General features: G+C 39.2%; 1 protein-coding gene across 1 annotated transcript in view; it reads left to right on the top strand.

The window, feature by feature from the left end:
- Window positions 1–25876, top strand: part of SYT1 (synaptotagmin 1) — a 358040-nt gene that overhangs the window by 305574 nt on the left and 26590 nt on the right. The window contains exon 8 of the mRNA XM_054211854.1: window positions 526–643. Within this exon, the coding sequence (XP_054067829.1) occupies window positions 526–643 (118 nt within the window). The remainder of the gene's footprint in view (window positions 1–525; window positions 644–25876) is intronic.

The following is a 25876-nucleotide window of genomic DNA, read 5'->3' as shown; positions in this document are numbered from 1 at the left end:
AGGAGACAAGTCTTTCTTTATGCTGAATGTTTTGTGCATTGTGGTTTTTATACTTTCTGGTTTTGCGACAAACTGTGGTGAGAAACGCCCATGTTAGTGTTTCACGGAAAACAGTCTGGTAGTTGCGTTAATTGATTTCCACTGAAACACAACCTGGACATAAAGCCCAGTCATGACTTGGTTTAAAGGGCAAACAGTATTGGTGGGACCGTGGCTGTCAGGTGAAATGCTGAACTTCCTTTGCAGAAGCTGAAACTTCCTTTGCAGCCAGCACATATCTTGTCATTTGGCTCCATACAAGATAGTTGCTGTGGACTCCAGTTGCTGCACCAGACCTGAGGTTATCAAGGGTTTAAGCTGGGCAACTCGTGGCAGATGTCTCATATTGTTCATTTGAATGTTTTGTTTAACAGGAGGAACTTGAGATATAATCCTATTAATTTTCCGTGGGGCTTTCAAAATTACTTTTTTAAAAGGTACAAAAAATGATTGAAATATAACACCACGCCTTGTTTGCTTTCACAGCAAGAAAAACTGGGTGATATCTGCTTCTCCCTCCGTTATGTGCCTACTGCTGGCAAACTGACTGTCGTCATCCTGGAGGCAAAGAACCTGAAGAAGATGGATGTCGGTGGACTATCAGGTAGGTGCATGAAAATCTGCTTGTAGATTTTGCAGGCTTGTAGAGGCAGAAAATCAACTCATTTTCTGTTGGAGGTCTCTTGGTTGAGAAGGTAAGGGCTCTTGTTCACTATCTGAAAAATGCAGTTTGTGTTTTCTGAAAGTTAGGGCATGTCTGAGTATATCAGAACTCATTCTAGCTTAAAAAAAGGAATTTCATTATACATTGCGTTCCACTTCAAGACAAGGTCTGAAGAGTTAAACAGATGACAGTGCAAGCTCTCTGTACTTTGCTTCTCCTGTTGCCTGGAGATAAATAAACACTATTCAGGCAAGAGGAAAAAAAAAAATCTGACTACAATCCCTATTGTCCGTTTAATCTCACAAAACGTGAGCATTTCCCTGCAATGTTACTGGTAATACATAATAGGGGAACTCACCGCAGGTCACCGTGCTGACGGCTGGTTGGGGTGCTGGGATAATTGTTTCCGCATTTGAAGGGCTCAGGTGTTATTGCTCCCACGCGCGGGGTTGGGAGTGCCCTGCGTTTGCGTGTACACCGGCAATCGAAATGACAGTCTTGTGCTTGTGGCGGTCAGGGAGGTTGATCTCTCCAACATGCTCAGTACCCATAAACAGTCCTCGTAGTCTTTCCTCGTCGTAAAGCTGTACACGCCGCGAGTGAGATGATGTATGCCATGGCTAAGGGAGGGTGCGGTGGGCACACATGGCATCAGGGCTGTGTCTCTGTGGTACGGCTCTGTCCCAGCGACCTGGTGGAGCTCCGTGTAGGCTTCTGTTCTCTTCTGTGTCTGGAATTCTTGGACACAAATTACTGTCTAAATTGCCAATTAGCTGAGACCAAATTAAATAACAAGATGCTTTATAAGGAGAGGTCTTCCCAGGAGAATTTTATTTTATATACCTTCTCTGTAAGAGACAGTTTCTACCAACCATTGAGAATGAGGATATGCAGCTCTAGAACGGAAAACTTTTATAGCTGTCACTAACACACAGATGATGTAATTGCTGATTTTGAATTAGCAAATGACAAGAAAAAAGTATTTTGCTTTATTTTTGTATAAACTTAGCACAAGGTAAGATTCATATCCAAGATACACAGGGAAATGGGGACCTGCCTAAAGCAAGCCTGAAGGTTTTATTTACCACTTTTGATGAACAATAAGAGGAGGACCTTCACAAACTGATGGGAAACAGAGTCTCTTATCAGTAACCAGTTACCTTTTTTTTATTTTATTTGCTTCTAAGGTCTTCCACTGCACAGCAACAACCATACTAAAGTAAAAGACATCAAAATATTGCTGTAGTCATTACCTGAATGAAGTCTAACTTTTTCTTGTCTAAAATGGACACTGGATCAGGACACATGACTAATAGTTTCTCTAATGCTCATGCTAAACCAATTGCAAATTAATGTTCTTAAGCACATTTACTTCCTAATTGTTTCCTAAGGAAAGATTAGATTGTCATCAGGAGGAAGTATGGGGGTTTTTGACTGAAGTTTAGCTCTAAGAGCCAGAGCATCTGTATTCTTTTCCAAGCTTTGCAAGAAATGTGACGGATAGTGGGTACTCAGCTCATAAGAAAAGAAAGAAAGGGGCAGGGAAAGCACTAATGAACTGAAGACCTTCTACAAACTTCAGATGGAAAATATAATGCATTGTGTTGGAAATAACAACAAGGAGAGATGAATGGGCTTACTTTCCTCTTCATGCTGAAGCACATAGAGGACATTTAAATATATTTCTAGGGGATGACAGGTTTTGTTCTCCTTTTTAGGGCCATGCCAAACCAGAAACATCATGTTCTCTTGGAGACAAACAAACCCAATGGGATACCATGGTTGTAGCAGGAATTCAAAAGTCACTGACAGTGATAAATGGCAGTTAGTACGGTGTTCCTGAGGCAGTAATTATAGATGAAATAATGTTGGTTTAAAGTGGATCCAGTATCTTTCATTAGGGAATTTATCTTTTGAATAAATTATGCAGAAATAACTTTTGAAATCAAGCTGAGATTCTGTTGTCATTATTCACACTAAATAATACCTACTCTCAAAGTACTGTAGTACTGCTAAGTGGTAACGAAGGTGGCAGGATTTTGTCTCAATTAGAGAGTGCTTTCCCCACTAGTTTTGTTATTTTCTCTAGATAATAAAATGGCTTTTCGTTTTGCAAAACTGAAAGTTTTGCATTGCAGTGGAGGTGGGAAAACGTTAACAATCAAATGTGATCTCAAACCGAATGTTACCTATGTACTCAACAGCACTTACTGTCACCAAGGGAAAGCCATTAGCAAGAGGTGAAAATTATGCGGTTGACACAGATGGGGAAAAAAGAATCTTAGAAATTTTTCAAAAACAGGCAAAAAGTATCAGGGTTTTGAGTTTAGAATGTGTCTTTGTTATTCTCTCCTATTTTGGAGAAGGTGCTGGAAGAGCAGCAGACAGACATTTGGAAAGGGTTCTGCTGTCTCTTGCATCCAGCCTTTATGCCTCTCCGTGGAGTTTATCTGCTTTGCAGAAAGGAGGAGCAAGACCCTGCTCCTGCAGGAGGTCTGACATAGCCCCGCCAAGCATTTGCAGCACAGCGGCGGGCCACCTTGAAGTTTCCCTCTGGCTGCTTCTCTCCACATCTTGAGTATTACTGCTGCTAGTAAATATCTGCTATGCCTTTGTACCTCAACGATGTGGAGAGCTTTAGCATTTATGTTATCTTTAGTCACAATATACAGAACCAGCCACTGTGGTTCAGTAGTCTTCTGCCCTTCTATTTAGTAATTTACTGAAAACTGGAATGCATTCATAATTGTGGTCAATTGGACTTAAAAACATGCTTGATTTTCAACAAGTGTATTTTACGTTTTGCAAATATAGAGCCCAGTTAAGAACATACCTATCAAAAGCAAAAGACCAATCAAAGTAGATTGAAAGTACTACCTTTCCTAGCATTTCTACGGGGTGAAATTCTACTGGCGAAAACTTTAATCCTGCTTATCGGCATAATATTTCCCATTTAATGGTTACTACAGTTGCAAAAAAAAAAAAAAAAAAAAAAAAGGAAAAAAAAGCCTTTATCTCCAGCGTTTTGAACTTTCCCATAAATTTTATTAGCAGTCAAAAGCCAAGCACAAATTACTTCAGAAACAGACAATAAAAGAAAACAGACTAATCATCAAATTCATTAGACTCCTTGTAACAAAACCAGATCACCCATCTGAGCAATAAACTCCCAGGTCTTAAACTTAATTGCAACATCAGGCTGTGACTAAGGCAAACCTTGGCTCAAACACTGGAACTGTTCATCCCGAGCTCATCAAGTCACCACAACAAGTGGAAACTATTACTTCTGGTGAGCAAGGGCCTCTGGCAAACAATTATGCATGTTTTAAAATGGCATTTTAATTATTTAAATTATATTCAAATGCATTTTTAATGAGGCTGACATCTGGCAGGTGATATGTAGGAATGTAAGCTATGAAGAGATTATTTTTATTTGTCTGAATTTGGTAAACTCGGGTTACATGGCTTTATAGGTATCCTTCACCCAAAATGTCTATGAGACTTAGAAGCTTTGGTCTTACAGCAAATCAAGGGAACTATGATTCTATGAACTTAGACTCCCAAGTCACTGTGGTGTTGGGTTTTTTTAATTTCATTTAGATTATTTGCAAAATTGGAAGATTTCAAAACCAGTTTGCAGTTTAATCTCTCCAAACAGGCCATGGAGACATAGTCTGACTAATTCCTCACTAAGGGCACAATGCAGCTCAGCAGTGCCGTTCAATTCACAAGGGTTGTCTGTGAATTATGATACTTTATTCAGGTTTACAATCCCTGCTGCTCCAGAAAGAGGGCAGGACCTGCCCAGGAAACTCTGCAGTTTCCCTAAGAGATAGTTGTTTAAATCAAAGGGGTAGTGATTTCACATACAGTTTTAAATGAGTATAAAACTTCTATCTAAATTCATTTTTATCTTGTTTTGTATTTGTAGTTTTTACTTAGTTTCTAAAGAAAAAAAATGGTTGTTTAACCCTGAGCATGTCTGACTAGCAGATAAATATGGTCTGTGCAATAAATATGGTGCTGCTTTTTCTACATAGGAAGATTCCCAATATTGATACATTTTTATGCAGGCAGTTCTATAGATTTCCATGTATTTAGTCATACCCTCCATTTGTATTCATTTTTGTTCCTAACATGAAATAAAATCTTCCATTTCAACTTGCAGCAGCTTTCCCTGCTTTGACCAAGCCAATCGTTGAAATAAATTACCTGAATACATTAAAAAGCATTTTGCCTCTGAACCTTCAGAAGAGGCTGGGGCTGGCACCTAGACAGACTGTTGTTATAGGTGTTTAGCTACCCAAGCCTTTCGGCTTAAATGCCTTTTGTTTTATTTTTAAGAACTTCAGCAGCTGTATGTATTACTGACGAAATACTGTTTTGTATCAAAAAGTCATCTCTTAGTAGATGATAATAAGTGTAAGCCTTAACATCGTTTCAGGATTAATTTCAGTATGGTTTGTTCCTTCTAAAAATCTTTGAAAGCTAATGTGCTTTCATTCTCTGTGTGCTGTTTTAGTATGCTTAGCTTTTAGTGAATCTAATTACCAGGAATGTATCCTAGTAGCAAGCAATGCTCCCTTATCTCCTCAGCATTGCTGCCTCTCACCACTCCCCCCAGTCAGACACAGAATTTCAATGGGGAGGAGATGCCCTAGCTGGCATGGGCTCAGGTATTGCCTTAGGAACTGTTGCCAAGTAGCAAATATTATAGCAGACCCTAAACTGTACCTATGTATGCCAAATTAATGCTTAGGAAGAACTGCAAAGAGAAGATTGTCATTGGCTCCGTGTGCTCTTCCTTCTGCAGAAACCTGCAGATACAGCCATGAAAAGAAAGCGGCTCATAATCCAGTCCATTATGGGTAAAAGCTAATCTCAATATTTATGAGTTATAAATAGAAAATACACAGCACCTCTTTGTATCTGCCAAGCAAATACTATGAATCAGAACCATCTCTGGGGACCAAATGGTATTATAGGAGAAATAAAGCTAGTTTTCTACAATTAGACATTTATTTTAAATATTGCATTCAAATTCAAAAGGCTGGTTGGATGTCTTAGAAAAGAATTGAAAAATTAAAAGTTGTTTAGAGACCAGCTCTTTGAAGACAGAGTGAATGCTCATGAATTATGCAGTCAGAGCATTCACTTTAATAACTTCATTAAAACATAAGAAACCTTAAAAGCTGGCAAACAAAATTGCAATATTATGGCAAGAGAAATACGCCATTAGTGCCGTGGCCTTGCTATAAGCCATATTGTAAGCATAACTCAGTGAATATTAAGGGAAAAGAAAACAGCCTTATTAAAAGAGAAAAGTAAAATAAACAACAAACGCCGCCACCACAATGGCTGCATTTGCAACTAGCCTAATCCTAAAGAATCCAACAGGGATCAGTACCAACAAATATTTTCAGATCTCTACTTACTGTGAGGATTTCTACAGCATCTACTATCTCAGTATCTCTACTGCAATACGCTGGCAGAACTTCCAACAGTAGATGGCTGCAGCAATACACCTCTCTCTGGCTTGCAGAGCACTCTCACAGCATCACAGAAAACTCACTGTGGGCTCCTACAGTGGTGATGGGATCGGTCACCAAATCTCCGTCATGTTAAATTCTTTCTCTCCTGCCCAGAAGAACTTTCCTGTTGGTGACACCTTCCCTAAGACTCCGCGGGGGGGACGAGGGATGGACTTGTCTGAAATGGTCCTCTTTCAATGGGTAAATAAGGTTTTAGGGAGTTGTTTCTTCTAATCCCAACTCAAGCCTTTGACATCAAACCTGAAGAAGTCAATTCCAAAATCAGAGTGTATTCCAAATTATAATGTATTCACCACAGAAGCCACGTTAAAGGGTACATAAACTGATATTCCAGGGCATTTTGGAGAGTCTTATGAGGAATCTGTCAGGTAATTGTCCATTTTGGAGTGAGTACACAATTTCCACTGAATCATAGGCTACAGGCTATTGCACACAATAAAATATTGTATTAGATGAACCATCAAATGTGGCAATTCCTACAAAGAAGCAGAGTCAAATTGTTCTGCCCTTTTTTCCCTCCTGTGCTTAAAATGAGGGAAAAGAGATTGTGCCTGCTGATTACCAGTGAAGTTGGACAAAACCTGTAGGCATGGCTCTGAGAAACCTTAGGACAAACGCTGTGCTGAGAAAGCGCCCGGGCTCAGGAGGTGTTTGAACAGCTTCTTGATTTCAGAAAAGAAAGAAAGCTTATTGTATATGTACGTTTCCTTAATCATACACGCTGGCCAAGGGTACAGGAGGTCAGCACCCAGCTGTGTGGAGTCTGACAACCAATAGTCATAATTTTCTGGCATTGCTGTTGATTTTCTCCCACCCTCCTTTCCCCAAAACAGAGAGCAGGAAGACTTCTCATTCTTGTGTTTGAATAGCCACATCCTAAATAATGCATTTTGCATTTTATGCGTGCTTCTTCCTGATTAAATTATAGTATGTTTTTATTTGGTTATGCAGTCCCAAAGCAAGTGTGAAGATGTGTGTGTTAATTACTTATATGAAAATGAGATGGTTAACATTTTAGGTTTTCAAGCTCTATAAGAATTTCATAGCAATGCGAGTGGCTGTAAAATGGATGTAGAAATACTGTAGATAGATTCTGGAGTCCTTCGGGAAATTAGTCAGTTCTCTTACGAGTAACTTTAATTTATTTTTACTCTCTGAAATGTGCAGCCTATGTCTTTTCTTTTAATGGGTTTGAAGAAAAAAATTAAAATATGAACTCAACAAGAAAATGTCTTTTTTCATCTTTATAAATACAGTTTAGATCAGTGCTTAAGTGTTCACAGAAAGTAAGGCAAGTACAACCGAGGACATTTCCTTTTCAGGACTGTGTAAAGTCATACAGGTTTTTAAGCCAGAACAATGAGTACTTTATTAGCACTGTTACACAGTTGAAGTTGGATGAAGTTTGTGAGACTCTTTGAAGAAATAGAAGCAACTTTAAATTTAAGTTTATACATTACTTTCAAACCCACATGCCTTTTTTCTTTCTTTAATGCCATGTGGGCAAGAAAGATGATTAGTTTCTGCTAGATCTTTATGTGGTTACTTCTTATAGGCCTCCTGACTCTGTTTCCAACGTGTAACTCCCTTCTGTGCACATCTCAACAGAAAAACATTTAACGAAATTAGACCCTTGATCCTGATCCTGAATTATCCCTGAAGGGAGCAGGGAGAAGGGAACTGCACGTCTCCTCTAGTACACTGTGCTGAAAATAGATCTGTGATGACAGAAAAAGTGTATAGCTCAGTGTAAGGAAAGAGACAGGGAAACAGGTGTTTCTAGTTCTCTGTCGGTATCATTACTTTACGTATATGCTTTATGGGTGAGGGTTGTTCAAATCTGTTCACGCATTTGGCAAGTGAAGCTCTCTATCAGCAGCTGCGAGATGCTTATCATTCAACAAAAATGGAAAAGAAGTTTTCCAATTTCCACGTCCAACATTTATTTTCCAAAACCTTTCTAACTGAAGGTGGAAGTCGAGTCCTGCCCTCTCTTCCACTGATGCAGTTCCCCAAAAAGGTCCTATTACCCTTCTCGAGGTAACAGGAGAGAAATATAATCTTGTTGCTGATTGAGATTGAGGTACCAACATTCAGTTATTCTCGTTGTGCCTTTTGTGGGTCCCAGGAGAGCTACATGAATATCAATGGGATTCTCTTCAAATATTTTTATCCCTCACTTTCCTTCCATGATCCCATGGATGAGGTAGAAGAGCCAGCATTTGGGCCCTGTTTCTTCCCGCCAGCACAGGCCACGCTGCCTTAGAGCCACCTTGTTCTAGTCGAGTCAGACACGGGGTTTGATTAACTGAAAGTTACCTGCCAACAAGGTGGAAAAGCAAAGCCCAGAAACACCACTTTTCTCCTGTAAAGAGGTTCATGTGTGGTGGAGGTGAGAATTTACATGGGTTTAACTCCTAACTGCCATTTCTTGTGCTTTTGTTTATAAGCCATGAAAGTCGACACAGCAGGTGTCTTCATGTGGGTCCTCTGTATCATCATTAAGGCATCCTTACATCTATTTTGTAATAAACTGAATAACTGAGCTCTTCAGGCATATTTTTGTAAGGTTTAAGTGTCACTTCTGTGAAAATTTCAGATGTATTGAAGGGAAAGAAGAGGTTAGGTATAGTGAAGTATCTACATTATTTATCCCTTATCAATATGGTTGGTTTTAAGCTAAAAACTGAGGGTTTTTTCCTCCATTATACCAGACTTGTTGATAAGATGGTGCCGGATGTGTTTCTCTCAACTGATGCACCTGTCACCAACATAATGCAAGAGTAAAACTGGTAATATGGGGGGAACATCTCCTGACATTTTATGGTTGTTAGTGCAGTGACTTTAGTCCACAGGATGAAATTAAGATTTTCTTCCTCTTTTGTTTATTAAGCTATCTTTTTTCTGTCTTCTTGATGAATATGCTATTGCTCATTCCCCATATGAATTCCTTTCATTTCTGCTGAGCTGTCTTCAAGTTTACAAATAGCAACACTTTTTACTCTCTTTAAATCAAAATAATTTATGTGCAGGGATTTCTTGCTGCATCCCATCACATTAGGTATTAATGTAATAATTATTGAATAGTAAAATATATAACTCTCATTAAGGAAAGATACAAATGAAGCACAGATCACATAGCATCTGTCCAGTATGTGTGCCAACAAACATAAACTTCTTTTTTTGACTGCAAAATTCAAATGTTGTGTAGCACAATTGACCAACGTGCAATGGGTAATGTCTAAAAGTTTTCTTGCAAAACATGCCTAAAAGAAAATTTGTCATATAGAGTCCCACCCACTGCAAAGCTCGGCTGTTTTCTACTTTTTTTATGAAGGCAGAAAGGAGGATTTTTAAGCTCTATATTGTGAGCTTTGTCACAACATAATCTCTCTCAGATTTGAGTTTGTCAGAAACCAAATAAAGATACAGATATATGTTATAAAACTGTGCATGATCTAATAGTAGACAGAACCAACTTTTAATTCCTGTCCATTAAGTAGTGACACACAAGGATTTGGGGATCCAAATGTAATGTCTGCAGCTCAGCAGCATCTCTGCAGGAATTGCTTCAGGTCAGAGAAGTAAGGGGTTCTGATAAATCTCGGCTATCAAGCCCAATTCGTGGGACCTCTTTTCTTCAGATTCACGGTGGTATCACAGAACACTTTACATATACAGATCTGCGGGTTAAATCCACCTTTTCAGTGAAGAGAATACGGTAATGTCCTGATCGAGCCGCAGTGAGAAAGCATCTTAAATTCTGTTTGAGCCTCTCTGGAGATCCTTGCAGTACAGCTGGCTCCAGGGCCAGTCTCATTACAACGTTGTTGTAAGGGGATGAGTTTCTGCAGTAAGTTCCAAGAAGATGAGTTGGAATACTCGGCTATATCGGTTGCTTCCTATCAGCAAACCATCACATGCTTGTCAACATTTGAGGGATGCTAAAAGTAGTGATTATGAGAGCATGCAACATAACGGGCTTTTTAAGTTCAGGAGCCCTGGCTGTGTGGGATTTGAAGAAATGCTTATGTAAGGATGTGACAGCATCAGCAACTCTTGTGCTGCAAATTGTTTCAGCTGGTCAGGAGCTTAGTTAATTCAGGCTGCTCCCTCATGGATAAAAAAAATAGAGGGGGGAATGTTTAATTAAAAAGAAGTGCGTGTTACTTTACAAATAAGGTATTTGGGACCTGGATCTGGAAAGCTGGGGGAGGAAAGGTGTTTCTGGGAGAGGTTTCTGCTGTTGTCATTCCAAGTCACTTTCACTGGGGCTAAGCAAGCTTAAAGGGTGTCAGAACAAGCTCCTTCCTGAACAGTGGAAGTTGGGAACTGGCTCAGCCATTCCCAGAGACTATCCATAGTGCCCCATTGCTGAGGAACATCTACTTCAGGAAGCTGCTGTCTGGCTTCTGGTCAGGAAACCAGCACTTGACAAGAACAGTCTTTCCATCTGCTGAGCTGCTGTCTGTGTCTGGTAGACCCTGCGGCAGAGCGAGTGATTTCCTAAGCTGATCAAGTTTTTTGACCTGAATTAGTCAAGAAATAGACTCAAGTATGAAATAGATGTTGCTTTTGTCTAATCTGGGCATGGATTGTATCTTTTTGATCAGGGTTTGAATTCTTCTCAGAACAAAATGGAGTAGTATAAGAGAATCCACACCATAAAAAATCATTTATGTTTTGTAAATGAAATTATTCAGACAAGCACATCTTCCACGTACACCAGTGCACACCTTCCTTTGTGTAACTAACGTGTCTACGATATTATAAAATACCAATTGCTGTAGTATCTAGATATTACGGTCCTCAGCTTCAGATTCCATGAGGTAGCAGGGGATATGGACTTGATAGCTTTTCAACCTTGAGGTAGGTTTTGCACTGATGAAATGTTCCATTGCATTAAGAGTTGACAAAAGCCCAAGGCCAACCGTAGTCCTCTAGTAATTTGAAATATAGTTCTGCGAGCAGTCGAATTATAAGGCATGATTTCCTTTAAATTTTGGAGTGTGACTGGGTATTCTGATGTCTAATAAAGTACTGCAGTTGAAATTTTTTTCTACAGTTTGAACATCCATAATATCTCTTTCACACATGTATTTTCTGGTGTGTAATAAGAGGTGAGGCCACGTTGCAGCTTTCACCTCATATAGGGATATTTAGTAAGCTCTCTCTATTCCACCTGGCTGCCTACTTTCACAAAGCTTGTAGGAATTTAATATCCTTGAGAGGCCTGTGATCCTGCCATGTTTGATTGACACTGGCCAATATACTAAAAAGGTACGGAAAAGGGGCAGGCTGGTACTTGCGCACAAAGAAGACAGAATGATTACCTACAGTGTGTTTCCTTGGGAACCCAAACAACAAAAAAAGTACTTTGTTTTATTGCAAATCCAGCGACAAACATGCTTTGATGATTCTCATTTAAGTCTATTCTCATTTTCTTGCCATGTGATGGTTGCTGTTGTGTTTTTTTTTTACTTTCTATCTCTGGATAAAGCAAATTAATACTCTTTTTTTAATCTATATAGCTGCTCCAAATCATTCCATTACTTCCTCTTTAGTTTTAATTGCTTTCCATGGATAGGAGACCCTGAACCTGAATAACCTAAGCCATACCCTGATTTTAGAAAACAAATTTTGGCACTGTTGGCATCGTACTTCAGCAAAGAGCACGGTCCCCAAGCGTTCCATTGCTGTGCACTTGCCTACAGGTTTGCTTTCTGCAGAGCGTTTGCAGCACGAGCACTTTGGCTTTTCTTGTTTACACGCTCTTTGCTGTGTTTTCTCGTTGTTTACAATTCCAGCGTATTTGAATCCTGGTAGGTTAAATGGAAGGGAAGACTAGCATCATCTGCAGTGCTGCTGCCTGACCTATTCAGCACACACATCTTGCTTTTAGAAAAACTCAGTCATTTTTCACCAGCACTTTGAGGTACATTCAAATCTGCTTTGGCATCTGTCCAGCCCTGCATAATATCGAGCAGGGGACATCCTGTCTGAGAGAACAGATTGTTAGTTCAATTATATTCCTGAAATTGAGTTAAATTTCCATGAAATCTGCTTCAAATGTGAAGAACCCTAGGGGAATGGGGTTTTTTTTGTTTGTTTGACTTATATTATAGCAATCGGGCATACTAAATGAGATGCATTTTATAAACGTGTGTTCTGCGTGCTGTTTAGGGCTGCTTCCCTGGTGTGTTTGGTAACGGGGTGAAGTAAATTGATAGTGCTGCCATCTATAGACAAAAGAAAGTTATTGTACTCAGCTTGATGAGAAAGGTGGAGGAGCTCGGACTTCTTGTCTAAAATTTTGTTAATAACATTATATTGTAACCAAAGAGAACATAGAAAAACTCTAAGCTGCTTCTTGATGCGATTAATGAAAATTCCTCATTACTGGTGATCAAATTTGATATCACTGGTGTGGGTTTCCGACGTATGACAGTAATTAAACAGTCCTTCAGTATCTTTGGGTCTTGACTTGGTTACAAGCACTGTCTTGGGGCCATTGCTGGTCTTACTGGACTGAGAAGTGTATCTTGCTTGTATCCTTGTATCAGGATCATGTCTGGTATATTGCAAAGAATGATAGCCTTCCTGTAACACATAGAATTTCAGTCCATTTTTTGGTAAAAGGACAGATGGTGCAATTTTTCTGGCAGAGATCCAAGCATCCATATGGTGCAATAGCGTTCTGTATTAATTCTAGTGTTGTTTCATTGAAAGACAACGTTCTGGTCAAATGCAAAACATTCATGCTCAGTTTTATATTTTTACCTTTGTTTTTCTCTGTTAATTTTTATTTATTCTCAGAAGCATAAAAGCCATCTTCTCCATCTGCCAGTTTTATCTTTCCACATACACTGAGTGTTTATTTTCCTCCTCGTCTCTCCAATTGCATACGTATCTTAAGTGAAAACTGGCTGTAACACCCAAAGTTAGATTCTGCCATTCCACAACATACCAATAAGATGTATTTTCAGATTTTTCCACTGATTTCCATCAGGCGAAGTTTCTATTTTATCATGTAAAGCATGATAGAACTCAGATTTGGGATTTTTTAATGCTGTTTTTTTTTAAACATGTCCATGGCCACAGAATTATTAAAAGACTTTGGCTGTTGCTGGAGTACTCCCGTGTTGACTGGATGTTTGTTCTGCTTGTGCATAAATGAATGCCACCTTTTTGCCTCTAGGAAACAAGGAATGTTGCCTATCATTGTCTGTGTTTTTTATTTCTTGTCAACAATTTCTATGTGAATTTTATATGGGGATAATAAAATAGTCTGAATAGCACATATTCCTAAATGATTTGCAAGCCATATTAAAGAGGAAAAAGCGCAGCAATTAGGGAGTGTCTCGCAAACTAATCAGAATGAAAGAAATAAGGCATATAAGCAAGAGTTGAATCACTTAATGACTTAATCAGGTTAGCGTGACAAATAAAGACACTTGGCAAGATGGAAAAAAAAAACCCTAAATAATTACAGTGAAAAGTATTTGAAAGAAATTGCATGCAAGCTGCCAGGAAGACAAAAATTTTGGATTCAAAAAAGACACAGAGAATTGCCATCTATGCATCACGGAAGACCAGGCAAGCTAACACAGTCACATCACAGTTTTGACATTGGTCATAAAACACAAACCACTGTAGAACAGCACAAGCTTTTCAAGAGCCACACTAAATCCACATAAAGCTTGCCTTTTCCTCCCCAAAGTCCTGGTAAGCTGAAGCACTAAAATTGTTTCAAAAGCATGTTTTCAAACTTTGCATCATATGCCGACATCAGACCTCCAGTTCTACTCTGTTATGGACATGAAGCTCAATAGATAAGATACTAATAAATTAAAGGTAATGAAGGTCAAGACAAGCCTTACTAAAATGATCAGGAACTTCTGCTAACACTTTTGTTTCAAACAAGGACAATTCATGAATTTGACCTCCAGTGGGTGACAGGAGTTTTGGATTTCTTTCTTTTCCAAGCACGAGTAGACTATTGGTACATCTTTATTTGTCCTCTTGCATATGCAAAAAAGTGGCATTCAATTATTCTTATGAGGCAGGTGATTTTTAGTAGACAAAATGAATAACCATATACAAACAACTTTGCACGTAACTGTGGAACAGAATTATTAAGTAAAATAGTGAATTCTACAGTTATTTTTAAAAACAGGAGCGCAGAAATTTGTCTGCATTTTAAAAGTAATTTATGTGTCTTGAAATACAGAATTAGAAGTCAGATGGGATTTTCAGTAGTTCTCTGAAAGGTGCTTAGCTATGTATTTTTTAAAATCCCATCCATATGTTGGTTTTTAAATACGGTGTAAACTGTATTTTTCCCAACTTCCTGATTCACTCACAGTGACCACATTTTCATTGAATCAGTGGTTCAGGGCCAAGCCTTGATAAACTGAAAAGCAGAATGTTGGTGTCTCAGTTATATCAAAACTCTTTTATACAGCACAGAGAAACTGTTAATGTTTTTTTTTTTCAATGAATTAAAGGACTTAAATTCAAAAAATACCTTCTAATACTTGGGGCTTCATAGATATTTTTGGGCTTAAGTTAATGCTTACCTGAGTCTCTTAAATGTGCAGGCAATAGGAAATGACTGAGTGCGTGTGAATTTAACCGTCTATCAGGTGACTTGGATAGCCAAATTTGAAAAGGAGCACTCAGAAGAAAATTGTGCATATTGCTCATTCCCTTGAGCTCTTTTGTCCAAAAGCTGATTCCTGGATGCCAAAGAACCACGTAGGGCTAGGTGATAAAAATATTTAAAGGAGAGCTTAGACTAGTAAGTACTCTTGACTTTCTAAGGCATCAAAGGAAAACCAAAAGAGAACAACTTCAACTGTATTTGTCTGAGAAGTACCTCTAGCATTTCTCAGGGAGTCTCTAAGCATTAGGATTCCAAATGGCTCTGCAAGTGCAGTTGCGTGAGGCAGTGGAGGTATAAATGGCATGGGAACGTGACTAATTTAATTGTAGCTTCTGCTCTGAACCTTCGGAAAAATCTTACTTTGTGGTTCCCGCTTTAGTGCATGCTTTGTGGGTGGACTTAACCTCATAACTTCCTAATGTAAATGCTTGCATGGTCCCAGCAAAGTAAAATCTTGTAAACTAGAGACCATCATCTGTCCTCGTCCACCTAAGTGTCCTAACCAGTGGTTTGCAAAGTCAAGACACTTTCTGCCAAATGTCCTTGTCCCAGGAGCCTTTCCTTCTTATTTACTTGTATCCAGATTTGAGAAAGGGGTTCAATTTCCTAACCACCAGCCAAGACTATACGCTGATGGACAGGAAATGCTCAGAGGAGGTGGAGGATTAAACTCCCTTATGTTGAGTTGGAACAGGACCAGGGTTCCTGCTTCTCTGGTGCATGTTCTGCTCATGAAAATCCAGTCCTCTGAACCATCTTCTCTGTTTCCAGGGGCAGCTGCATTTCTTACCAAGCGTGCAAGGGCTGTGCTTTGTGCAGAGCTCAGTCACAATCTCTCAGTCTGTTTCTGTGCTAGGCACGAGCTGAGCCAACCAGGGCACATCCCAGAGGGATCTCAATTGTGCAGCTTTCCCTATCCTAAATGTTTAGGAGAGTGAGGGCCTCTCCACATATTGGGTGACCAAATGAACGTGTTCTGTGGGAAGTGCAGTGGTGGGATGTTGAACACTTCATAAAAACATGTGTTTTTCTCACATGCATGCATAAGGTCTTTTTACATTTACTATTTTCGGTACCCAAGAAGTGCCAATATTGTTCCATACGCACCTAAATTCTTCTTTGAGCCTTAAGGTTAAATCCTCCCAGATTGGGGATGTAACTTGTTGTTTGACCATATGTAAAGGTATTTGGCTGAATTTGACCTTGGAAAGCATTTCTTGATGCCTTTGTTTGCAGTCATATCACCTCCAGTGTGGGACAGGACTACCTCTTATCCTACGGAGCCAGGGTCCAACTCAAAGGGGCCTCTCGAGTGCTACTGTGGCACTCCCTCCTCCGTCAGTTTGTGCTCAGATCCCTTTCTTCCCTGAGACTGTTGTATATTATTTGTATCGTGACTATACTTAAATAAGATCTCCAGTCAATTTGATCATGCTCATGCCCTTAAAAGCATTACTGCAAAAGCCACATAGCAGAACTTTCAATATTTTTCTTCCTTGCCATCACCTGAACGCGAATCAGGAATATGAACAGAAAAAAGTAAGCACTCCTTAAGAAATGCGTAGAGTTGAGTATTTTCTCAGGGGGTTTAACTTGTTTACAGTCACTGCTTGTGGTATGCAAGCCTGAGAACCATTAGCCCAACACAGTTTAAAAACTCACAGCTGAAAATGTGCTCTGCAGTTCTTTATATTCAGAGAAATTGAGGTACACAATTCTCCAGTTCAAATTTGTAACAGATTTTTTTTTCAACTTATCTACGTACTCAGTCTCACTGACTGAACGGAGGAACATCTGTAGATTTCAAAGCAAATTTTTTGTACATCTGTAGCTGAAACTGTCTCAAGTTCCCATGGAATCAGATAATTCTTATCAGATATCCTTGAAGATGATAAGAGGATCAATGCTGTCAGCAAGAGCAAAGCAGCACAAAAAAATACAGTTCGGTGAAAAGCAGCTTCATTGTAATGCAAAAAACATCTCAGCGCCCCAGCCATTCGGGGAGCGCGTGTGCGAGAGTTTGAGTGATTTGAATACAGGATTTCTGATACAATAATTTCTGCCACGCATGAGACCCGAAATGATTACTTGTCCCTATAGGGTAAATGGACCTGCTCATCATGCAGGTCTTTGTAGAGATAACGTATACACCTGTTTGGAAGATTTAATAGTTGTGGTTGAAATACCAGGTCTGAAGCTCAAGGGTTAGGAGGGATGGTTAAGCTTTAAAATCACTTGGAAGCAGCTGATTTTAAGTTGCCATGGCAAAGGATTTTCAGACAATGAGAAGCTTTTACATTAATATCTTTGTAAGCCTTGTTGTGATAGAATTGTCTCTGTGAAGAGCAGTCTCTTTCTTGCTCCTGCTGACTGATAAAATCATATAGTAATTATATACTGCTATAACGATTTTTGGGTTTCTTCTCTGAGGGTTTTGCCACTGGTTTGGAGATTGTGTCTCTGGTGGATTTTTATAATAGGGAACGGTATTATTCAACATTTTCTTATCAAAAAATTATCAAGAGAGCCCCTATGTTTGCAAAAAAAAACAAGGTATGGAAATGGCAGTGATTTTCAATTGTGTTAGTCTATTAATTTTGAACAATAACTAAATAAACCCTATCTGCGCTTTACTTTTCTTGGATTGCTGTTTTGGGTGGGTTTTTTTTTTTACTTTGTGGCTAACGCGGCTTGAGTTTTTTGCAGCATATACTTTGCAGTTAGGTTCTGTGTCCTTCTGTCTTCCTCCTCAGTAGCTAAAATATAGGTCTGAAAATGTGTGTCCCGTCTAAGATCAGGCTGAGAAAAGAAAAGCAGCTTATCGGTAGGGGAAAATTTGTGGAGAATTTTGCAGGGATTTACTCTGCTTCCCTTTGGGGAGGAGAGAGGGTAGTATCCACTCTTTTCAAGATGGTTTGGAGTTGCCCTGGTTATTGCCGGTTAAAGTTAAGGTTGCTCCCCTAATGACTGGGAGCAGAACCGGGGCCCATTTTGGTGGTGAGCCAGCTACGGTTGGTCGCTCCTGTGGGCATTGAATCTCAATGCCGAGAGGACTAAAGGCCAGCACTATTCATGCTGTTTATCTTTGCCAGCTGCCCAGAAGCTGACAGCTGATGCAAATGGTGCTGGTGGCACATTCTGTATGTCAGGAGCTGGGAACACTTGATACCTGCGTCTGTTCGCTGCCACCTCCCAGAGGCTCTTGGGTGTTTCGGAGATAAGTTTTTCTGAGACGCCACTTTTCCTGCTGGCTGCAGAGACAGTCAGGATGCAAAAGGGGAAGTTTTCGGGCCAGGAAAGGGCTCTGGGGAAAGCAGCACTGAATCTCTGACATTCACGCCCAGTGGCACTTCGTCATATTGAAATTTAATGGGCTTCAGGACATAAAGTGAGGTGTATTTGTTCTGACACACTTTTAATTAAGGTTTTTATCAAATTCTTTTAAATTCAATTTTTACTTGACATTGACCATTCCTTGTTTGGGATTCTGCGGGTCTGGAAAGCTTTCAGATAGGGCTTTAATTGGAGGCTTTTCAATGTAATTATTAGTTGTGTATTACATGGGAACAAAGCCGATTCTTTTAAGTTAGCACAGTATAAGCACTTCATAGACTCAGCTGCTATGCTAATGCCCAGGACTGGGATCTGCATTACAACACGTCATCTCCACTGTCTGTACTGCAACACAGACAGGCTATTTACTCACTTGAGTGACAGCAGCAGCACACAAGTAACTGGGGCCTGACAGTTCTCTGTGGGTACCATTAATTTAGTGCTAGATTTTAGGTATAGGAGGTACCCAAATGCCATAACAACATACAAACATATTTAAACATAAACGGATTGATTGGATTACATGAATAGATCAATTGGATTAATCTCAAGTCCATATATTTTAAGATGTGTGTTAGTAGTTATGCAGAAGCATGGAGCAAACTGATGCACGTGTATGGAAAAGAATACTTTGTACTGCAGTACGAGCTGTTAGTTTTTAACGCTTTGAGATCAGCCAAAATATTTAAGCTGAGTAAAATTAATAATATAGGAAAGCTTTAGAGAGAACTGAAATCACTCGCAAGATCAATGATGTATTTGAAGGTCGCCAAAATAAAATAGCCCAAAGTTACAAAAAAAGCAAAACTATGTTGAGAGAAGATTTAGTAATAAGTGGGGGGAAAAAAACAGATATGAAATTAAGGATGCTCAATAGTGGGTGGGGATAAGCTCATTTTATGTAACAAGATAATTTAGTAAGTGAAATACAAAAATAGGTGGGAAACTAAGAAATAACTGCATTGCAGCTTTCGCGTATTCACAGCTCTTCCAAAAATCTTGAAGTCTATAATTTAAAGCAGCAAGGAGGAACTATTCACCTGGTATGGGAGCACAGAAGGGCTTAAATTCTCCAATCTTTCTTCCATCATGCAACTGAAAATATCCTCACCACACTACCAAAGAGCTGGTGTCCCCTTCCTATCTGTTCACAAGCTGTGGGCAGAAAGCGCTGTGGTCATAGGATGAATGTGCTTGTAGTCGGGCAATAAGAAGAGCTCCGTAAGCCTGCAGGAAAATGAATAACAAGAAGGATGGCGCGCAGTTCCTGCAGCCCTTGCCCCACTCCCTTGCAGTCCAGGCTGCTGAGCCGTGGATTTCCTGGAGGGTTCAATCCGGACACCCTCCAAACTGCAGAATGGCTTTCTATCTTTCTGGTTGATTTTTATCCTGCCAAGCTACGGTCCTGTCTAAAGACCTTGGCTGGTTTGAGCTGGAAGCATTGGAGCTACTACTGCTCTGAGTGTGCGAGATGGCCATTTATTTGGAGGAGTCCTTTGCCTTAGGGTAAGTTTAGATTTAAAATAACTACATCCTTTTAAGAGTAGATAGTGCCACTACTTTTTGAAAATGGGTAAATTGGGTTTGCATTTTCCAGAGAAATCAGTTGCAATCCTATCTCTTTGATATTAGGAAGAAATTCTTTACTGTGAGGGTGGTGAGACACTGGAACAGATTGCCTGGAGACATTACGAATGCCCCATCCCTGGAAGTGTTCAGGGCCAGGATGGATGGGGCTTTGAGTAACCCCGTCTAGTGGGAGGTGTCCCTGCCCATGGCAGGGGGGTTGGAACTAGATGATCTTTAAGGTCCCTTCCAACCCAAACCATTCTATGATATGGAAAAGCAACAGCAATTTCTGCTGAATTGATTCTCAGAGGTAGGAAGCTATGAATCATCCAGTAGTGCAGTAATCATCCAGTAAAGGGCATCAGCCAAACAGGCACCTTGCCAAATGACTAGAAAATATTTTTCAAAAACTTTTCAGTTGGCCAAATGTCACTGAATCACACCAGATATAGGAAATTTGCACTGCTGGGACAGTGTTTTGGTCTGTCATGGGTACCTGAGAATACATAAAACTTCGTGTAGGTAATAGGCGCAATATTGTGAAGCTGATAATTTCATTATTTAAATGATTAATCATATAATGTGTAAGATTTTTTGGAATATGTGTATAGCAACATACCTGTTGTTGTTGTAATAATAATGGAAGTCAACATAAAAGAGCAAGTATGGTAGAAAAATGATGCTAGAAGACTGGCAACTGGAATACATAGTTAGGACAAATGAAGAAGTGAGCCGAGACGTGGCTTTCCGTTTGTTATGCTCAGAGCTTTGGTCAATGATCTATAGTGTACAGCTATTTGTGTAGTAAATAAAACCCTGCAAATACTGCTTTTCTATTACTATGCAAATCCCTTGTGTGGGAGTAATGCTTCTGCAGGAGTGCTGCTGAACAGGTGTCATCCTCCCACACTCCCACACGGTTTCCAAATCAGAATAATTTGTAGTTCTTATAACCACGACACCCTGGAAGAAATGAGTAAACGTTCCCCCTATACAATATTAAATTAGCGTTCTGCATCATATAAGTCAATCCTACAAGGCATATGTGTGCGTATGGGATAAGTATATGTATACACCGAATTAATAAACACAGATCAGAGTTGTGTCAAGTATTGACAGTATTTCAGCTTAACAACTGAAAATTTCTGATTTAGGATAAAAAAATTAAGACTAAGACTGTATTACCAGAGCGCTATAAGACTTACGTGAGATTTGTGTCATACTTTATAGTAATATTCAGAAATCCAAAGTCACTGGTCCATGGATGCTTGGAGGGAAACAGTACCAAAATTCTATACCCAGGTACTTGGTATGATACTGTACCTTTATCCAACAATAAAAAAAAGCATTGCCTATTGCCAGAAGTTGCAAGTGCTTTCTCATCTGTTTTGGCATCTGTTTCCTCCTTTTCTCATTTTTATGGCTTCTCCAATAACAATGCCAGTTTATACACCATTCAGTTATTTTGGATGAAACCTATTTTTATCACTTTACAAATTACCTTATGAATGAAAGAATAAAACAAAATTTTTACGTAAAAATACTTAGATTTTGAAGAACTTCATATCCACCTTTCGTAGTGCTAGTTTAATACACCCCACTGTACAGCACCATCACAGAATTGGAAGAGTGACAAACTTTTTATTTATCATGTTTAGTCTGTTTTCATGCCATATGTGAAAGAAATCTTCTACACTTAAATGACATCCTCCGGACCTCTGCAGACAATATTTTTATTATTTTGTTTGCATTAAAGGTGTTTAATACCAAAACTCTGAAATATTGTTTGGCTCTTCTCCTTTTACGACTGATTCTTGTCCTCAGAGTGTGATTTATGAACACTTTGAAATCTAGATATTGCGTGCCCAACTTGGATTAAGCTAAGCATAACTCTGAGAGCCGCTAATGAATGCCTTTGTTCAAGAATGCAAAATAAAAACATCTTGTCTTCTTTATGCAAAAAACCAAACTCTGCAATGCAGTAGTAGTTGACATTATCCTGACGACTTAGCCTGTAATTCTTCAATTCGGCAATCGTGTTGTTACTGTTTATTTGCGCTCAGTAGTCTTGGTCATGGATCAGGCTCCAACTCAGACTGTGTAAAGAGACAGTTTATGATGGTAAACTAGCAGTGGTGTGTATACTGGCCTCCAGCTGTGAGAAAATTCTGACTTTTATGTCATGTAAATATTGCTGTGCTCGTTCAAGTATCAATCAGATGAAAAAAGGCAAGATGAATTTTTGGGTTTGGTTTAAAGGAAGAGGATTCCTTACCTCAAATTTGTGCCTTCGACCTACTCGTTTCACTTGTGGTAGAGTGCTTCTAATTACTACATCTTATTTATTCCACCACTGAAGAAAAAAATGCATATTGTTGAATATTTTCAGATAAATTATCTAAACCTATTCTGATCGTAGCTTGTGAGACGGAAGAGAAATTGTATAACGTATAACATCCATAGTCTTAGGCTCTATTTGTATTGTTGGCTGTTTGGGACAGGGATTTTTTCTTATTCTGTTTGTACGTGCATAGAAAATGAAACCTATTGAAAGAAACCTAATGAAAGAGACATTTCTGTATATGAATGACTAATGCTAAAATATATGCAGTCCCTTTCTAGAATTGTATTGGTCTCAAAATGAGCCTCCAAGAAAATTTCTAAACATCAATTTGAACAGAGCATTGTTCCAGCTAATCATATGCTGCAAAAGAAGAATCTTGAAAACAAGGGAAAAACATTTTTTCTAGTCCTGTATAAGGAAAACTTGAGAGCTTGGTGCTAGTAATTTGAAAAGGAAAAAAAAAAAAAAAGTAGAAAAAGACAAAATCCACAGGTCATTAGTTCTAACGTGTATATCAAGGAGATGGCCAACAGCTAAAATGGGCTCCTTTCATCATTTTCTATACATGGATAAGATTTCCAAGAGAAGAGAAAGACTTCCTTTTTTAGAATTACTGCAATATTTACTTAACCTCCGAGTACAGAGAATAAGAAATTCGTATTATTGCATGACTAAGAGAAATGAGATTAGGAAATAGCTGAAGATTCTTTTTGTTCAGGCTGCTCTGCTTGTTGTGCCAAGCAGAACCCAGACTGGGAGTGCAGAACACGTTAGAAAATGCAAGGCAACAACCTGAGCCGATGTACAGCAGCGAGCTGAAGCTGAGAGCAGGGTAACAGAGCACAAGGACAACAGTCTTTGGACTAATATGCTCTGGTGTTGAGAACCCTCACGAACTAAAGAGTATTTTAACCATTCCAAAAATATGATCACACTCTGCCCCGCTTAAGCATTTTAAATGGCTATGAAAATGCTCGTTTTACTGTAACCAACATATTGTAGAAGTGTAGGAAAAAAAACCACTAATATTTTTTTCTTTGTTTCTGCCAAAACCAAGGGCTCTTTTGAATGTTATGATAAAGTTTAATTTCCGCGTCCGTAAGTATGCAAATTGAAGAGAAATGAAACAATGTTCGTAGAACGTATTTTATTAATTTAGCATTTTATGATCATAGTTGTATGAGTATTATTTCTGATAGATTAAGTGGTGAGAAAATTAGGTCAGTATGAAATCCAGTCAGGAATATATTAGCAGATTCTTTTACAAAAACAAGATGCCATAAAATTTCTTAAAAACACCTACAACAGTAAACCGAGCCAGAGCGCCTTTCTCTATGCATCGTGTGCATTTGCAGTATACCTTACACACTGAAGAAGATATATATCCATAGGTTATATCCTTTTGGAAATTGGTACTGACTTGAGACCTAAGCAGCCTTATGGACTTTAAGCTGATGCTGTAAGGGTGTGAAAAGTGTATACAGCATTTATCATGCCTAATACGCATGAGTAGGAGATTGCAAAAAAGAGAGTCCAGTCTCAACAGTAAATCACTTTCCCGGTGCAAGATAAGGTAGGGGGTTTAGATGCCAAAAGGGGACATGAACTATCCTCCTCAAGAGAGAAAGAAAGAAGGAACAACTAAAAAGTTATTCACATATAAACGAAGACAGTACATTCCCAACCTATATTTTGTTGATGTTTAGGTCTGAACTAGACAAATTCTCAGGAGGGAAAATACAGTTTTCATCTCTCCTCAGTCCTTAAATTGAACTTCAGATTGCAAGATGGAAAAATCATTATTAGGGAATTGGTCTAGGGATGAGCATGAACCTGATTTTCTAGTTCAACAAAAGACTTGTTCAATCATGTAGCTGTGTGTGAAAGATGATGTAGAGTGCTACCAGCCTGTAAAGGCGTGCCTCTATACTCGTTCAGCACAGATGTAAATAATTTAGTCAGATGCAAAGCGGTGAGACCAGGTCTAAAAAAAAAAGGTAATCCCATTATTTTGAACAACTGACTATGTCATGTCGCGTGCTCAAGGTTTGTGCCTGATATTTTAAATGTCGGATGGTGTGTTTGGGGTCGACTTTTCAAGTTTCGACAAGTATGCTTTTTCACTTACTGGTCTTGACATGTCTAGTGGGACCCGACTATTGATCTGAATTGAAACAGGCAGACTGATTCAAAAATAAATTGAGATGTCACTAGGGCGTTTATCAAGGAGGAAAATATTATCATTATTTTTGCTTAGATTAGGAAGCTGAGAGCAGAGAAAATAAACAGGGAACCAAAAAAAATGATAGGAAAAAAAAGACAAAGCACGTCAGAATTATCCTAATGCAGCAGGTAGTTGTTCTGGTCTGGTGGATATACTGTGCTACAATATGGGAAGCAGTGCCCCTGTTGTGATTCATTATCACTATAAAGCACTATTGGAATTAATAATAATGAAAGACAATCATAAACTGACAATAGAAATTGTGGTGTTCCTACACGGTTTTGTAACTAAGTGGCTAAATAACTGGTTTTGTGGAGATAATTCCATTATAAAGAAAACAAAGGTAACCTTTACAGATAAGTAGTTACATAATTTAGTTTGGTAGGGCATTATTGGCCTAATTCTCTGCTTATCTGAACAGATAAAATTTCGCCAACGATGACGGTGATGTGCCCATTTATTCTAGCAGGGAGCTATGCGCTGTTTTAAATTATCTGATGTTGTCTGAAGTGCCTCCTTGTCTTTGCTTTGTTAGAATCAGTTTCTCACCGTTTTCTCACCACGGTTGCTTCAAAGGCAGCTTTGGGCAGCACAACTGGGTTTTGTGGCACAGGGACTGAGCCTGGGATGGGGACCTAGCAGGGTGCTGGCTAGCATCTAAATATGTAACACAATGTGGTCCTTATTCTTCTTTTGCGGGGGCGCGCCACATAATTTTCACTGATCAGCGGTCTTTGTCTATTGAGCGCTAGCTGGGGAATTGTGTTTCCATGACCATAAACGCTATAATTGTGCCTTGCCTTTACTTTATGTGTGTCACGCAGGGCTGTTACTCAAAACAAAAATCCCAGTGCCTCACCTCTTGCGCACTGCCCGTGTACTTGCTTTGCTGTTGCTCAGCAATCTGCAACAGGCTCGGCCAATTCTTATTTCTCAGTTGATCTGAGTTTTTGTATGCAGCATTTTTAATTGCCAGTAAATCCAATCTGGGATGCCTTGTTTGTGCAAAACACGGAGTTACTTTATCGTGCCAGAGGAGGACTGTCAAACACTGTGGAAAGGAAATTTTGATTTCCACTATAGGAGGGAATGGCATGAAAATAACAATGTTTATAGAAGTGTTTAGGAAATCAAGACAACAGTTTAGAAAAAGGGCTAGTTTTAGGTTCCTCTGAGTTCCTCAGAACTCTTTAAGTTCCTCAAAACTGGACAGTACCAAGGTTTCTGCTCCTGGGAATGAACACAGCCAGGAGGATTTTCAAACTTGGCATTTGGAAAGGGCAAACTCCTTTTGGAGCAGGGAACCAGATCTTTTCCTTCCCAGGCAAGTCTTGTGAGAAGACTCTAGAGTCTTCTCTAGAGAAGCTACTAGAGTATAATCATGCCCAAATTATTCCACTCTTATAAATAACTAAATATTCATTGAAGGAGGGACATAAACCCCTTTCACCCACCTTTCAGGTAAACTTCTTAACCATTAGGTTCA

The sequence above is a fragment of the Rissa tridactyla genome, chromosome 1, assembly GCF_028500815.1.
Source record: "Rissa tridactyla isolate bRisTri1 chromosome 1, bRisTri1.patW.cur.20221130, whole genome shotgun sequence".
In the NCBI taxonomy this organism is placed as follows: Eukaryota; Metazoa; Chordata; class Aves; order Charadriiformes; family Laridae; genus Rissa; species Rissa tridactyla.
Note: the sequence above shows the minus strand (reverse complement) of the source record. Positions and strands in the feature narration are given on the sequence as shown.